At 38.5% G+C, this 18,235-nt stretch overlaps 1 protein-coding gene across 2 annotated transcripts in view; it reads right to left on the bottom strand.

The window, feature by feature from the left end:
* Calcr (calcitonin receptor) overlaps nt 1-18,235 on the bottom strand; it is a 73,315-nt gene that overhangs the window by 51,115 nt on the left and 3,965 nt on the right. For both annotated transcript variants that reach the window (XM_021234611.2, XM_021234612.2), the window contains exon 2: nt 11,705-11,803. In XM_021234611.2, coding sequence (XP_021090270.1) covers nt 11,705-11,727 — 23 coding nt within the window. In that variant the 5' untranslated portion in view covers nt 11,728-11,803. The remainder of the gene's footprint in view (nt 1-11,704; nt 11,804-18,235) is intronic.

Here is an 18,235-nt window from a genome sequence, read left to right as displayed (position 1 = left end):
GTGTGAATGCAGATGTACATAGCCATGTTGGCTGGGCAGAGGTCAGGCATCAGTGTTGTATGTGGGTTCTTGACATTATCGTTTGAGACAGTGAATCCCACTGAACCTGGAGCTTACCATTCTGGCGAGGCTGGATCGCTAGACAGCCCCCAGGGATCTTCCAGTTTCCTCCCTCAATATTCTGGGGTTACAGATGTATCTCAGCCAGGTCTCTGCATGGGTGCTGGGGATCTGAAGTCAGATCCTCAACCTATTCTACTCTTTACCCACTGGGTCATTTTCCCAGACCATCCTTTTTGAATAGTTATGGGCAGATTTCAGATGATCCTCGTGATTGATAGTTCTGACCACTTTTCTATTAGGGAAACAGAGTGAGAGAGAAGAGGATACTGGGTAGAAAAGAGAATAAGACTTCTACTGAATTTTCTCTTGTTGTTTTGAGTATTCTTAGTTTGTAAACTGCTTAGTTTGTAAACTATCCAGTTTCAGAAGATGACCCTAGATGACCTAAGACTACTTTTGAAGCTAAGAACGAGGTTATTATTTTTCATGGAAAGTCCTCCAAGAGAACAATTTTAGGGTAAGAATTATGGTCAGTGTAAGAACCAAAATGAGAACTAAGAGTCTGGTCTGAGAATCAGCCCAGTCCAGCTGGCTCTAGAAACCAAGTGTAGCTCAAGGGCTTGAAGAAGTCCTTACAAAGTGGAGACCATGAAAAGCATAGGCACACATCCCTGTGTTTGGGCAAGAATATTCAAAGGGCGTTACATTTTGCATCATGGCCATATGCCGTCATAGCAGAGCACTTTATACTAAGCGATAGTCCTAGGCACTCAATGTCTCATCTTTTGAAGAGGTCAGATCAGCAACAGAGTTAAATGCAGCGGTTTTACTCAAGAACAGTGACAGAGTTCTTTCTTTGTCCCTCTTTCAGGAAATATCACAAATGTCAAAATGTGAGGTGAGATCCTCTCAGTTTTTCTCAGTATAGGACATTTAATTGTTGACAGTCCACTTCTATATGAAGCTATTTTCCTTTTACAAGTAAATTAGTAGACAAAGCTGCCAATGTAATCAAAGCTGATGGAATGCCTTTAGAATTAAACAAGCTTTCCATTTGGATTAAAACACACACACACACACACACACACACACACACAAAGTACCTACATGATGGATTCAAATAGTTACAATGCACGGCAGCTTTAATCTGAGTTGTCTGAATGACTGGAGGATCTGAGTTTCCTGTTGACTGCTTAACTATGAGTACAACTCAGATGCAGAGTAGATACCAGTGGCACTAGCGACCCCTCAATCTACAACAGTAAATATTGGTTCTGCAAATTTACAAGAATTTTATTAAAAAGTCTGTAACATTTAAAGATCCATTTGCATGTTTTATATGCTTTTTCCTATATCTGAGGAAGAAAAAAATAAATATAAACGCATAGCATAAATCTTTGAAGCAAGAAGGCATAAGTGGATCTCAGATTAACATACAAACCTCAAAGTAGATAACTGAATTCAAAATTCTTTAATACTAATAAATATTTTCAAAAACAAACTAAATACCCTGTGTATATATTTGAACGCTCTAGGTGTAAAGCAAATTCTCCCTGGGGCTTTCAGCCAAGTTCAATAATATATGTCTTTGAACACAAAGGACACTGAGTGTTAACACTGTGCCACCTGCTGGACAACTTGTCAGTCCCTAAGCCATGCACTCCTAGTTTGGAAATGTGTATTTCAGTCACAAGGCTCCAGACAGATGAAGTTTGAACTATGTAGCCTAAACTCTCTAAACTCTTTAATAACACATTTTATTCCTTTTACTACTGAAGCCTTTTTTTTCTAACGACAGTCATAGTCAGAACAACACTAAGATGTTCAAACAAGAGCGTTAATAACACAACCTTCCTCCATGGGGCTTTTCGGTGTCAGCTGTCTCAAGTCTATCCCACAGCCACAATTAACAGGTTCACTTATAGGCATTGGGGCAAATGATGAGCATTTTATCAAAAGGTTGCCGGAATGTCTTAGCTACTGACACCTGACTTTTCGGGAAAACACATCCTAGAACAATCTTTTATTTTTTGGGGTTGGTGGTGGTGGTCTATCTCCTGGATAGAAGAGATATATCACCTTTTTCATCAAATTTCATTCATTGTGGAGATACATCTTCTGTGGTGGACTTCTGAAGGGCCTCAGGTGTGAATCACAGCACAGTTTTTGTTGGAGAGTTGCTCAGTAAGATAAAAACCCGGAGAATCTGAGAAAGGACTGAATACTAAGGACAGGATCCCTGAGCAATGGTGGTTTGATTAAGAACACCAGCAGGATCCCCCCTCCATCCACATGAACATTTTATGGTGCTAGGTTTACAAATTCATGCTGTAGAAAGGAAAAAAATTACTCTTGTGGGTTTTTATTTTCCCTAAAATCTTTAGAAGGAGGGTAATGCAATGGTAATCACGAAGTGTTAGCACTATCCCCTCTCAACAACATGTACATTATATATGATGGTTCAAGGGGACATATTTGTGGTCCAAGACCAAATGGGGATGATGACTATGTAGTGCTGAGTCTACCATTCCATACTTCTGTGGCTGCCAACAATCTTCTAGTGTGGCACTTACTCTCACGGTGCCTGGATGTGGCATTGGTGTCTTTCTCAAAACAGAGTTGTAGCTTCGAAAATCATAAGAAAATGGGTCGACCATTTCTTCTTTTGTTTTGTTAGTTTGTTCAAGAAATTTGGATCTTGACATCAACTTTGAAATCTGCCAGGGTCAAAAGATAAGCCTTTACACTGTGATTTACTTGTTGCATATTGTGATTTGTTCATTGGGATTGATGAATCCCCATGAGCATTTGCGTCAATGCTTCATGTTGGTTTTGGTATATGAGAAGCTGCATAAGGGTTAAAAATGATCATGGTGTTCAAATTATGCTTTTTTTTGCAAATACGCCATTTATTTGAAGCCCTACTTACTCAACACTCTGTTTATCATAAACTCACACTTCTCAGAAACTGACAGAAGTTTTCAACACTTTAAGGGAACCTGCTTGTGTTTTATTTCATAGCTTTGGAAGCACACTGCGTACACAATGCCTTTCAAAAAGAAGCTGGGGGGGGAGTTCTAAGTGGGAGGAGGGTAGATGACATAGAAGTTAGACGGTACAAGTGACTCCTGACTAAGGGTGATCCTCCTAATGTCATATTCCACTTTTAGTTGACAAAACAGAATCGGTGGGGCATGGTGTGACAGGTTAATAGAGACAAGAAGTGAATCAGTTGCTTGGTGGCAAGAAAGTTTAAGGCCAATCAGCAATATTGTCCCAAGTTTGAGCCAAGCCCCATTTCCAAATGGCTGTCTCCTCTTCCGGGATAGGACAAATACAAAATTATAAACACAGAGTCATTGGATGTCCTGTTTGCTACATGTATAACACATGGGTATGCAGGGCACGTTGGTGTAGTACACACTATCACATATGCTTGGTCATTTACTCTGTACTGTCATCACACACAGAGCCTTTTGTGGTGACATAACCCTCTGGAAAGGAAGGAAGGAACTAATAGCTCTACTAAATGAGAGGAAACTGAGGCACAAAATGTGCCACTGCTTGCATTAGGTCACTTTGTCAGTAAATCAGGTGGACTGTTTGACCCGAGAGACTCTGACATCACAGTTAGCATAATTAATTACTGCCCCGAGCAGCCTGGAAATGCTGGCTATGGGGAACTTCAAGGCTCCATCTCCCTAAGGCTTGACAGGTGATAGGAATTTCTGTACAAGCAGTCCCGACCAGATCAAGCAGAACTACTGCTCCTTTGTCAGAACTCTACATGCGGCTGAGGAGTCCTTTAGAGAAATAGTAGGTGAGGGGATTTTTATGACCATGTTTCAGCTATACCCTCACCATGTTCCTGCTGCCGTATAGAGCAGGCCCAGTTAACTCAGGCCTCTGCGGGTTATGGAGAAGCTAGTGGGAGGTTAACTCATTATCCTTCAACTGGCTGTGAGGAGGAAACTGCAGGGCCTCACGCTCCTGGTGCCATCTGGAGTAGTGGGGATAGAATAGGGGTGGTACCTCAGTATAAACTGGATACAATTTACGTGTGGAAAAGTCACTTACGGAAAATGATTAAAAGCAGCAGTTTGGATGACACCCGTTTTCAAGTTGTTTGCAAATCCTCTCAAACAGTTGTCCAAGGAAAGATATTGAATTCCAAAATTTGTAAATTGTTTATTGATGTAGGCAAGCAGCATTACCGAAGAATCATTGAATAAGCACAGCATAGTGCTTCTCAATTCTATTAAAATGGGTAGAAATAGCAAGCTAATATATATATTCCAAAATTGTATATTTAAAAAAGAGTGTTGGAAAACAAGAATTTGATGGCAAGAAAACTAGACTCCGGTTGGCTGGTAGATGGAAAGATTTTTGTTTTTTTTAAATCATATTTGTGGTCTATTTTAATTTTAGTTAAAACATCCCGTATCCACTGTGGTCTTTTTCAACTGTGTGAAAAGGATAAAATTTACCTTTAATGGAGAGGAAACCTACAGAGAAAAGGGGTTGGGTGTGGCATGGAAGGCTTCCTGAATCCACTAGTTAGCTGTAAGTTAACTATATACTTATAGATATTTGAATTTGTCAACACTGGGGCAAGACTGCTTTAAAACAGCAAAGTAGGAATGCATGGTGAAAACAGGAGTGGAGTTTCATTCGTAGGGCTTTGCTGTCAGTATGAGAGCAGAGCCTAGATCTTCAGGGCAGGGATGCCCCCACCTGAAAGGCAGGAAGGATGCTCTAATTGCACCTAGGAGCTGGCTATGTGATCATCACTTTTTAAATGGATTTTATCTTAAAATATCTTATTGCTTTATAGTTCTTTTAACAAAATTTTTAAAAATTCACATTTTAAATGTAAGTTAAAGGGAATGTTTTACTTTGCACTTGGACAGATTAAGTGGGCTCACACGAGTTCTGAAATATAACTTCTCAGAAGTAAAACTAATTAACAACTCAAACATTCCTTATACTTTCATGTGTGGAATGTATAACACTGTAAACAGAATCATTTATACATTTGGATATATTTTCTTGGAATTCCTTTTCTGAATATGCAGTGTGCATCTTTCCAAGGCTGCTCAGGGTCTACCATAGCACATCTGAGTGTCCTCTCTTTGTGTGCAAGCAGCAACCATGTCAGAAGTATTACAGATAATAGTAGGAAGAACATTCTAAAGACAACAAAAGACAGGGACAAAAGGTGTACAATTTTGTTAAGGAGACAATAAGTAGAAATATTGGGTTTGTAACAATATTTTCTGCTTCTCCCTGATAACTAAAGAGGCCAAGTCCTTTGCTATAATAACAGACTTTTTCTCTCATCTCTTGCAACTCCCAGCTTATGTTGTTTCCATTTAAGATATTTGCTCCTTTTCTTTACAAGAACTTTTCTTACCCCTGTGTCTGATAGTTTATCTATGATTCAAGCAGATCTGAGTCCAAATTCTTGTTTTGCCTCATTTCTAGCAATGATTTTGGGAGTTCCTTGATGTTGCTAATCCTCAGACTGTGTATACACAAGTAATGGTACAAGCACATACTTACTAACATGCTTAAAAACTTAAAGTTGTTTTAAGTAAGACATATATATATATATGTGTGTGTGTGTGTGTGTGTTTTGCAAAGTGGTGTTTTGATGTGTGCATATATTATAGAATAGATCATTGAAGGTAACAGGAATGTAGGAAGAAAGGAACAGCTTTTTTTTCCTTGAGTGCTAAAATTAAGAAGATGATTGCAAGGTTTTAGAATGGTGTGTGTGTGTGTGTGTGTGTGTGTGTGTGTGTGTAGAGTGTTATTTAAATGAAATCTGTCTGCTTTATGTATAGGAAATACTCTTTTTATTTTAAGAAATAATCACCATTATCATACAGTCATACAGTCATTGTTTTTGTGTTTTTCATAGGATTCAAATATCTTGACTTATAAAAAAATTCTCTTATATTTCTCCTAGTACACCAGTATTCATTTGTGATATCACAGAAAGTATACTTCTTTGATAATTGTCTGTTATTTTCCCACTGGTCTTATTTGCCAATACTGTCACACACTAAACTCTAATGTGTAACTAGACCCTAATTCTGTTTTATTAACTTCTTCCTTTCTGCATAAGTACCACTGGTATTCTACCATCATCTTCATGGCATGCTGGCCCTTCATAAAACAAAGCCCTCACTCTTATACCTTTTATTTTAATTATATTTATTTACATAATGCGCCTGTGTATTTGCTCCCTGCCTATCTTCAGCTTTCATGTACTTGCAGAGATATGTGGCCTTATCTTTCTTTTATCACTGCCTAAAACAATGGCTAACTTGAATAAACAAATGGAAATCTTTGATTATTTTAGACCTGGACTTTTCTGCTATTGAAACTTTTCAATTGTTGAATTGGTCACAAAGAGAATAAACAAAAGGCACAGAAACTCATGTAACTACTGTCCTACATCTAATTTTAGTAGGAAATAAAGTCATTATTGCTTTTGATGTAAGTATTCTGTCCTTGGCAGTAGTTTCAAAGGCAGTCATCTTGTTAGGTCGTATAGTTTTGCACACTGTGGCTTGGTAGTGCTTATTTGTTTTTGCTACTTAAAAGAAACTTATTTATACTGCCATTTGTTTTAGAGAGAAAATATAACTATTTCTTGAAATTTTCATCTTTCAGGATCTAGGTGAGTGCTCACTGGAAGTAAATAGAGCTTCATTTCCCTTCTGTACCTTCCCGAAGTTCAGAAAAGAGGCAGACAGTGAGCAGTTTAGTTTCATGTATCTTTTCGTACCCACCCCAGGCAGACTTCCCTCAGAGGTAACCATGTTGTCTCAGTGTTTTGCTGACTTTCTCAGCATGCAGGGAAATACTGGGCCTGGAGAAGGCCAGGCAGCAATGGGCATGGTAGCCAACCTGAAACCTCTGAAACTATCGGAAATCAGGGAGGAATGCAGGTGGAAAAACACACATGGAGGTTAATTGTGAAGGTCATAGCTTGACCAAGAGCGCTGAGAAGACCTGGTAACATACCAGCTACTAAGACTGTGATTATAAGTCCACGTTAGCCTCTATCAGACACCCTGGGAATGATGGGGCCCATATCCTGATATTTGACTAACTCTTCAGGTGATAATGTTTTGGACTTAAGTTTTAGAAATGCTGCTTTGGTGCAATGTGGAGATGGGTAGACTGAGATTATTTGGGAGGTTAAAACATCAGACGTGCTAAAATCCTTGCCTCAAACATCAACCTCCATGGCAAAAGGATAAAAAGGAAGTTGAAAGTATTGGGAAAAAACTGGGCAAGACTGTTAACAAATTACACCTTTAAAATTTGGTGAAAGTTAGGCATGTTTCCATAGAATCTTTCACTAGGATTCCTAAGTGAATAGTGTCCTAAGGATAGACCTTCTTAATTGGATGATGATGGAAAAGCTCTTTTATTCCCACCCCCATCTGCTAAAGCAAAAATCAGCTCCTCATTCCCTTCTAGCAAAGATGAATTGATGGCTTTTTTTCCAGATTGTCTGTCAGGAAGGGTCTTCCACAGTCCTTGGGGGTATAGGCTAAGGCCTTTGCCCTTTTGTAGCTCAGCAAAAGGATTTATATTAAAAATAAAGACTATTATCAGATTCAAATTATTTCCACTCTCTGCAAGATACCTGTAGTTACAAAGACAGATGCCATAATGTCTCTTCTATTTCACATTTAATGGTGATGGGGAGGTGTTGGCAAAGAACCCAGGCACTTGGAAAAGCATTTTGAATATTTCTACTCACCACTTTTAATGAAACAAAGTCAATCTTTGAAGAAGTATTTTTGTCTTTTAGCATAAATATTTTAAAGCCATTTTCGTAAATTAGCATAATTGAAAATTTCAGAATTATCTCCCATGGCCTTGCTCACACTTTGCACTGGTGTCTCTCTCTAGCATAGTGCTGACTTTCCCTGGGGACTTAGTCTTGTTATGATCCCTGTCTGGTGGTTGACAAACCATGTGACAATTTCTCTGCTGCAGTTTTGCACTCAAATAACAAGAAGGTATGAAATGTAATTAATAACTGTTTAAAAATTTTAAGCTTAAGACACTCATTCTCACAACATGGAGTATACTTGATATTAACTTGTGTCTAAGTATATTAGAAGCTGCTATATAAGTTTCAGATGTCTGCGGAACTTGAATAAGAACTAGAATGCTACTTTAAGAGAAAAACAAGCCCCATGGAAGAAAGGAAAAGGAATTGGTTTCCTTCCTCATTTGTCTCTTCTGAGGACTGAACTACAGCACACTTCTGCTTTCTCTTTAAAAGGACAGAAACCTCTTATTCTTTAGTTTTAGGGTGGGAAAAAGTGTTTGCCTTAAATAAACAGTGTATGCTGTACTCTAGACATACCAGGTGAAACTCAACCATAAACGAACGTTTCATGAGAAAACGTAGGATCTGCACTGCAGGCAAGGGTATCTGCTGACATGCCCTGGTCATTCAGTGAACCTCCCTTTACAGATACAGAACTATTGATTCTTGTTCACGTTCTATGTTATCTTTAAATACATGCCCTTTCAGCTACAACCTTCTTTATCACTGAAGGGTCTTACTTGTGTCATCTGATGACCTTACACAATTTCCGTGAGTCTGTTTTAAAAGCATCTCTCACTGGCCTGATACACACAATCAATCACTTTAGATTCCTTCTGGCTTTCCTTCTGAGCAGCTCTCATGCTGTGTCCACATATACAAGGACATGTAAGGTGCACATTTCCAGAAGGATGCAGGCACATTCAAACCGCATGAGTCTGAGATCACCACCAGCAGAACTGTGGCATGGACTACTGTGAAAACAAAGATTGGGATGCATATAGAATTGTGAGAAGATAATTAAAGGGACTGGAATATGAGAAAAGAAAGGGTCAAGTCTTAACTCTGTCACCTACCTAGATGAGGTGTTTCAGCTCACGTTTTAAACTGAGCTGTACTTTTCTCAATTGTAAGATGAGGATCGAGATAATAACAAGAATACATAAAGGGTCAGGGGTGTAATTCAGTGACAGCGTGCTATCCTGATATGCATTTGGCTATAGGTTTGACATCTACCACAATGGGACACACACACACACACACACACACACACACACACACACACACACACACACACACTCCGATGCACCTACACACAGAGAGACAGAGAGCAGAGATATTTAAATCAAATTTTCAGAAATCTGTGCAGAAGAAAGACCAAACACTACTGTGTGTGTGTGTGTGTGTGTGTGTGTGTGTCTGTGTGTCTGTGTGTATTCTCAAGATGATACCAAGGTTGCTGGAGTAAATGTTGCTTTCTACAATGATAAGTGCCTATCAGAGATGCGTGTGAATACATGGCATGGGCTGCCTGCACAGTATTCGGCTGGAGATGAGGTGTTTTGTATATGGAGAGGTCTATCCTATGAAAGTGTAGCGGACATGGATAGTGCCATGCTTCCTCAAGTATATTCTGCTCCCCTTCAATGTTTTTAAAAACCAGAAAGTGACACGTGCTTTAAGCATAAAACTTAAGTCTTGGGGAAACCTGTAAAATAAATTTTGTCTTTTTTTAGAGGTCAGAATCTTACAGTATATGAATTAGTGCCATTCACTCCAACTGGCTCAAGTATGGTGGTAGAGGGCATAGGACTAACTAATTTTAATGAGTGTGTTTAAAAATAATTATCAGTCATTCTGACCATAATTAGATTAAAAGGGGATATTGTTTTGCAAAAGGAAGATTATGTCCCTAGAACAAAATGCCATTCTTTATAGGGAAAGGCTCTAGTAGTTAGGAAAGCTCTTCACATTGTCTTTGAGCTTCTCATTTCCCTACCAAAGAGTGAAATTCTGCCATGGATTAGTAGATCACACTTTAGGACAACTATTTTCCATTAAAAGTCACAAACTCAGCACCAAGCAGATATGACCAAGCATATAAACTGCTCTCAGAAGGAGTGCAGGATAGTGATCTAGACCATAATGGGATGAGTCTAGGTTCAAATCCAGTTGCTGCTTCTAGTCATATGACCTTTCTTTTTATCTGTAAGCTTCATCACCCTCTGAACTTAATTGGGAAAAATGAAACCACCTGTGGATATTGTATGAATTAAATGTGGGGTAATTCTTCCAAGAACTGTCCCCGTGAGCCCTTATATCAGGTAAAAATGATTGTATCGGCACATTTCTATTGATTAGAATTAGCATAACATCTTAATTCTAATTTCTTCTTATTAACATCTTTAAATTTTCAGTAGTGTCTGTGAACTGGAGATTAAAAACAATATTTCCCTTTCCAGGCTATTGTACAATATAAATGAGACAATGTATGTCCATTTGTTGTTTGGCAAATATATAGCTGAAACTGAGTTGTAATACTCATTGTCTAGTCTGGAACTCTGCTTTAGAAATATTGTGAGAGGAAGGAGAATAAAACTAATGAATACATTTAATATATAAAATGCAAGTCTCCAGCTTCTCCCCCACCCAAGTTTGTGTTTCCAGCTGCCTGTTCAGTTTCCTCAAGGCACTTTTGTCTCCCATACCTCCTGCCTACCCGTCTGCACTGTGGTTAAGTTTGAAACCACACCCTTTTCATACTAAGATTATCTCTTGCAAGCTAGAAGTTTCTGATGATGGAGTATGATGGAAAGACAAACCCACCGGCATTACTGTGATCTTAATAATTTCTTAATAATGACCGAATAATTTCCTCATTCTGAGGAAGCTGAATAACTTGATGCAAAGCAGGTAATTTCTACTTCAGTAGTTTTTCTTTTACTATTCTAAAACTGAGCTATGACAATAGAGAAAGAATTTTAGACTAAACATGCTGTACAATAGAATGTAAGAAACGTGTAAGAGAAGTAAATGAAGAGTTGAAATGAACATAAATGAAGATATGACAAATAAACAAAAACTGACATAGTGCATGAAAATCACTTGCGTGAGACTGAGTAGCCTGAACACGCCTGAGGGACACACAGTTTCCTTTGACTTTCAGAATGGACCGTCCCCATCCTGTTGCTCCCCGCACCCCTGTTTTGCCCAAGTACACAGAGTGCCTAGGCAGTCATCAGATAGGGAAATGAGACTGTTGAGCTCGGAAAAGAGTTGTCACACTCCAAAATAGAGCTTGGAAAGTTTATCATCTCTGAGTGAATAGGAAAACTGACCATTTTTAGACTAATTAAAATTCAATGTATTTTCATTTGCCACTTGGGGCCCAGGTTTATTTCCCCCACCACACCATTAAAACCACAGAATCCATGAGTTTCTGACTAGTTTTCATGTAAGTAAGCCAAATGTAGTTTTAAGATTCTTTTAAAAAATCCTGTTATATTGAGTTGTGCTTAACATTTTTTGATAGAAATTGCATCTTTGAAATAATAAATCAACTTTTTTCATTTAATTTTGCTTTTTACGAATGAAATGGTCAACTTGGAAAAGCACAGTTTCCACTTCTGGTAAACCACAGTGCACAGTGGAATACTATAAGCCTGGGCATAAGCTTGACAGCTGCAGAGGAAAATATTTAGAATAAGGAAGACATGTATTATTTCTACATATTTTCCAAGACAGAAATTCATGTGTCTGCTGTTTAAAGATCGTACTTACACTCGGATTCTCCTTGGACTCATTTTCAAATCCGGTGTGTGGCGGCCGTGTTCCCTCGGTTTCCTCTTGTGCTCTAATGGCACTTACCTTAGGTGGACACTGAAAACATTAAATGCATCAAAATCAATAAAAAGCATAGAATGTTAATGGCTCATAGTGAGTTCTATGTAAGCGATAGATATATTTTTCATTATTATTGTATTGAGATGTTTTAATAAGCATGTCCATTTTGTAAACATGGTTTCTTAAAAGTTTTTAATTAGTTCTAAAATCATAAGTTTTGAGAATCTGTCATTTCCAAGTTGGTTATAATGATATAATACATTCTTCTTTTAATTGGTTTTACATTGGCAGTTAATCTTTAATATCCTTAACCATAGTGTAAAGATTAGCATTCGAGAATTAACACTCAGACCTATTACACAGAGAGACATCATTATTGCTGACAATAATATATATATTCCTGAAGGGAGTTAAGCACAGTTTTCCCTATTTACCTACATACAGAAAGCAAGATTTGTGGGGATTGTTAAAAAAAAGTGGTTGATAGTTGATTTGAGCACGGAATTGTACTAAAGGACACTGAGAGACAGTCTATGGGAAGGCTCAAGCACAGGGGCTTTTCCTTAGGAAGCCGTCCATCTGTACCACAAAGGCTTTCTGTGAGAGTTGAAAGTACTGGGCATATCAGGAGAATAGTTGGAACAACCAAGACAGGTCATTCTTGTCTACGTGTTTCACTCAGTGCTCATATGTGAGCGCAGTGGTAGGTGGACCAGGACTTCTGCAAATGCTCATGGCTTCCAGTGACTTTGTTAGCTCCTCAGAGAGAGCACTGGACATGGAGTCAGAAGATGGGATTCTCCTGATGGGAAAATCACCTTCTGCTGGGGAAACTGTGACACTTGTGCTGTGGTTTTCTCCCCAATGAAAGTATTGAATTTCTGACCTTAATTAATAAAGGCCAAACATTAATTATCAAGAAAACACATGACACCACCTTAAAGGCAGAAGTGCCGTTTTAACAAATTAAAATGCAGCTCAATGAGATCATAAGATTCAAATTGGACATCAAGCTGCTACTCCTCAAATGTGCCTAGATATTAATAATTTAGTAGCTAAAAAGAAAAGCCAAGTTTCTCATTGACCCTCTATTCACTAAAATAAAATATCTAATTTGTAAGAATATATATTTTCCTCATGGGATGCAATAAAATTATTTTCATTTTCAATGGGAAAAGAAGCAACATAGTAAATTCTTATTTTTCCTGAATTGGCCCCCAAGCTATGATCATTTGCTTCGTTGGGGTTTTGCCTTAATGCCATCTTTGCAGTCTATGTGATGTTAGGATGAAAAAGTGTTCTAATATTGTCCTGACCTTTTAGCCCTGTAGTAGGCCCAGACAAGAAGGTGCTGAAGCAATTTGCATTACTGTGTGCTCTGTGCCATGAACTTCGTGGAATCTTGGACTAAAGAGATTCCATCCAAATGCTCGTAAACAATCAATATTTTCTGCAGGACACCCTTATGTTTGCCAGAATACTACCTGTCCTGCATAAGAATAGAAAAATCACTACACTGAAAGTTGGGTTAATTAATATATGAGTTAAGTCAATTTAAAATTAAATTTGGCAGCAATACAATTTGTCTTTTTTTTTTTACCCTTGTTGCCTGCGATGACTTCACAAGGAGCACCCTAGAGAGAAAACTTCCTTAAGTAGCAGAGCTTTTTTTTTTAGGAATCACTACTATTTATTAGAAAGTGGGTATTTCCCCCATCATATCCATAGGGTAAGCAATTGTTATTTTTGAGCTCTAGGGAAGTATAATCAGAGTTTCCTTGTTTTGTGGTCATCAAAAGGCTGTTAATTATTAGTAAATTCATTTGATGACTGCTTTAAAAAGGAGGAGGGAGTTAAACAATAAAAGGCTAAAATTTTAAATCAATATTACAGTTCACATTTTTATTGCTGTGAAGAAATGTCCTGCTTATATACTTAGGCATCTAGAATATTCCATTAATATAGGTAGGGCTTGAACTAATCCAAGCTGTGCCAAAAGTTTGGAATTTGGAGATAAGTACAGTAATAGCACCTGTAGCCCCATTAGGTGTAATGCCAGGCTTAAAGTGTTCAGGTAGACCAGTTGTCATGCCTGTGGAAAGGGGCTCTTCATTCCATATGTTAGAAAAGCTTGAGCATCCACAATGATTAATTTTCTAATTATGTTTTTTAAGGACTAAATGTCACTGTCAAAATGTTATTAATTGGAGTAGCAGAGAGACCAGGGATAGTTGTCGTTGGATTTGATTAGATTCCTGCCCACAGGAATCCTGCTTCCTTGCCAATATCTTGATAATACCCTGTAAGGACACAGGATATAAGGGTGTCCTGAGAAGTGACTGAATCATGTTGCATCCAACACACAGTAGACCACAATGAATGGTAGCTGTTTTTGGTGCTAATCTCCTAAATTAGGAGGTTTTAGCTTAAAGAAAGAGTTACTATTTGTATGAGTTGTTTCTAATTCTGGTCTGTACTAGAAAAATACGAAAAACCTTGCCCACAAAGGTATAAATAGCACCCAATTAGCTTTATCCTAGTGCAAAAATCAGAAGGATCACTGTCCTTCAGGATCCATGATAGACTGGTTTAAGGACCAAAAACTGGACAATAAATTTTCACATATAAAATAGCATAACATTTTATTGTAACAAAACCACATCCTCCTGTATACTACATGTAGGAACTACTATAATGTTATTACTATTTAAAGAATTGTTTTTATTTTTAATTATGTGTAGGCACATATGTCAGTGGTATGTACGTGTAAGTACATGTGGAGGCCAGTGGCATCAGATCCGCCCAGGGCTGGAGCTACAGGCAGCTGTGAGTCCCCTGACATGTGTGCTGGGATTTGAACTTGGTCCTCTGCATGAGCAGTATGTGCTCTTACCAGCGGAGCTATCTCTCCAGCTACTGCAAGTGGTATTTAATTATGTACCGGGCTGGATTGGTAAGGGAACGGTGACAGGAAAAGCAGCCTTCCCATATTCAGTGCAGATTTAATTTTTCAGAAGGCCATTTTCAGTACCGGTGCAGAAATTTTAGGCTGCAGACCCCACATGCAATGGGCTGTCCGCTTCACTTTGTGATTTAGAGGGGCGGGGGTGACACTGGAAACGGTCCCGCTTGTTTAGCTGGAGTGATGGCTCTGCTGACTCACTGGAGAACACTGACTGCAGTCTGAAGCAGGAGAATGGACGCGATAACCCTCCAAGTGAAAACTGAGTATTAGTTTGGAGGAAGTGTTGCAGAGAAGTGTCTGAGAGTTCAGGGGCAATCACGAATTGATACTTTAAAACTTCAAGCTTTACTGTGGCAAAAGTCACTTCAGGAAAAAAAAATGTCAGCATCTTTACAGCTGAATGAGTTTTAACTCATCCCAGCATGAGCATAGAAAGCTGTCTGGATTTGCTGCAGAGATGGGACAAATGTGTGACTGTCCTGTGTAACCCTGAATGGAAAGATGGGAAGTTAATATGTATTCATAACATGTTTTCAAAAAGCAAACAAGTCGTAAAACAGTTAGAAAAGTTTTCATCTTATTACCCGAAAATTGACACATTTGTCCTAAAAGCTTATTAATACAACTTCTAAGGATATAACCATTCTGAGGATAGTTTGTATATGCTGACATAGTAGAATTCCTAGAGGGCTGGAGTTTGTAAAGTCCTTATTGGTCTTTCTCCCAATATGCTATTGTAATAAAGAGAGTAAGGAAGTTTGCTTAGGAGAATTAATGGCAAGAGAAAACTCGCTGCATAAAAGCAAATATCCTATACACACAGGAGTGAACACACACATGTGCATACACGCATGAACATACACGCACAGTCTCCCATGCATGGCACCTGTGGGGAGTCTTTAGAACACTGATAAGAGTTCGTAAGACCACATTTTGTTTGAGGGGTCAGTGGCTGTCATAGAAGACTGAAATAAAGAGGCAGCACTTAAGCTAACCTGGAGATTGTACAGTCTTTAAAAGTGAGGGATAAGCACTCTGAAGCTGACTGAAAAGACTGTACAACTCAGCAGGCACCCCAGGCTTCAGCCTGTGGCCTGCTCTGCCTCCCCTGTCTCCTGGGTACCCTCTTCAGACCTGCTGCCTTTCCTTCTGGCTTCCTTGGAGCTCCTGACTCTGTGCTTTTCCGTGCTTGTAACCTCCCATGGGTTTCGAGGGCTTGTTTTGCATTTGTCCTTAAAATGTGGTGTCCCCAAAGCTCTGTCTTAGATGTGTAGCTTTTCATTTTAATGTCCTATGCCTGATTTTTAAAATTCCCTCTTTAACAATTTTGTACTGTTAACTGTTAAAATTGCACTGAAGTTTTTCTAATTTTTAAACCTCGTATCAAAGTCTTTTGAGGCATGGATGTCTATATCAACGTTGATAGAACATCACACATGTAGATAAAACAAAATACATCATTTCTTGCCCCCCCATTCCTCTCTAAATCTTTCTGTTTCAAAATATGCTTAGGCTATTTTTAGCACTGATCAAATCCTTAAACTATTATCTTTAAAATAATTTCCAGGCCGTTTTGTCCTATTCCACCCCCAGCAGAGTGGCCCTAATTGATTCTCTTTCTGTTGCTGCAATAAAACTCCTCCTGGCTTTCCTTGATTTTGTATCCATGCCACTTTCAATCTAATTTTCATCCTATGTTTTCAACAAAGTGAAATGAGAAATTTGATCATTGTTATCCCTTACATTAGTTCTCACCCCCCCACTTGTCTTTAAGATAAAATGCAATCCTTTTAATTCAGCTGGCACATCAGCTACTTGGTAAGCTATTGGCAGCCTGCAAACCTGATGGGGGAAATCCATGTATCTGCAGTTCCCCAAATCACCATGTTGTTTCAAGCCCCAGAGGTTTTTATTTTTATTTTTTATAAACAATCTAGTTCCTTCCTGCAACATAACTAATGTCTTTCCTTATTTACGCAGCTTTTTATGTCATATCAGTGACAACTCAAGTTCTCTTTATGAAGACCACCTCCCTAGGAACTGTTGCTGCTTCCCACTTGGGAGCACCGAGGTCATCTATGGCAGTGCATACCCCTGGTTGTGAAATTGCTGCTTTGTCTGTCTAATTCCCTCAAACCAGGGGCTGTAACTTTTCATAATATTCTCTGACCAAAACACAATAAACATTTAGTAAATATTTATTGAGTGTTAAAATATGAGTGATGCTACTTCAGGTAAAAATGGGGGCATAATGAGCATTCTCTGAAGGATGGACAGAGGCTAGGTCTGAAATGCTGGATTTTGAAGTCCCAGACAAGAACTAGTGGGAGAAACATAAACCAAAACAAAGCAGTCTACCAATTGAAGCATTATAGAAATGGACACACATGCACGCACATGCACACCCGTTTTGAGGAAATAGAATGTAAACTGAGGTTGACAGGCAAGGGCAAAAGGTTGAAAGTGAAGGATGGACTCTAAATTTGGAGTCAATTTTTCTAGTATAACTGCAACTCCAAAACTGGAATTAAGGAGCTGCTGAGATTTTTCTCCCTATCATTGATGGGGTTAAATTATGAAGCATGCTAAACGATATTCTGAAGGGGGGCTGTATCCTTGTCAATCACCAAATAATTATGGACAGAGGATGACAAGACCAGAGCTTGCAAATTATTCTGCCTATGTTGTGAATTGAACACACAGGGCCTGCAAAGTGGCCAAATATTGGGAGAATATTAAAATATTTTGATAATGGTAATAAAAGAGGTGGTTGTGGAGCTGATGAAAAAGCATAGCATCCATCAGAAATTCAAAGTACCCTTGAGACTTGATAAGATGTGAAAGAGGCATACATTGCAAAAAAGAAATTTTAGTGCAGCAACATAGTTACATATTGATTGCAGAAATATTGACTACATTGCACGGTGCTTTCTTTTTTGAGAATTAACTTATCTTTATAGAAGCCACGTCATTCTCATACACAGGACACTAATGTACATGCTTTATTTAAATAAGGAGAAGACGAGGCAAAGTCTTACACCTCAAGTGTCCACAAGTACCCACAGGTGTCAGCAGGGCAGCTGCATGGATTTGCAGCACAGCTAGCAAGCAGGACCGGCTCTAAGGAGAAGGGGCTCCCAAAGCAGCCCAGGACCAGGGACTTTTACTGTGCTTTCTGAGGGACATTTACTTTTCTAAAAAATATTTTTTCTTCAGGAATTAAAAACAGAACCCCAGTCTAAACCCCCCATTGCTCCCAAACACACACACATTGCTTTTTGGAAACTAATTTAAAAATTGCACTCAACAATATATTAAGGAACATAAAGCAATGGCATTTTCTACTGATTTTTCCTCAATGTTCCAACCCCATGATTTACTTGAAAAATACAAAGTTGCAATATCTGTAACCCCATCATAGTTCAGTTTTCTAATCTTATACATTGAAGCCAGAAGGATATGTTTTTGTGTATTAATGAAATTTAAAACAACCTAGGACTATT

This window comes from Mesocricetus auratus, unplaced genomic scaffold (assembly GCF_017639785.1).
Source record: "Mesocricetus auratus isolate SY011 unplaced genomic scaffold, BCM_Maur_2.0 Super-Scaffold_100019, whole genome shotgun sequence".
Lineage (NCBI taxonomy): Eukaryota > Metazoa > Chordata > Mammalia > Rodentia > Cricetidae > Mesocricetus > Mesocricetus auratus.
Note: the sequence above shows the minus strand (reverse complement) of the source record. Positions and strands in the feature narration are given on the sequence as shown.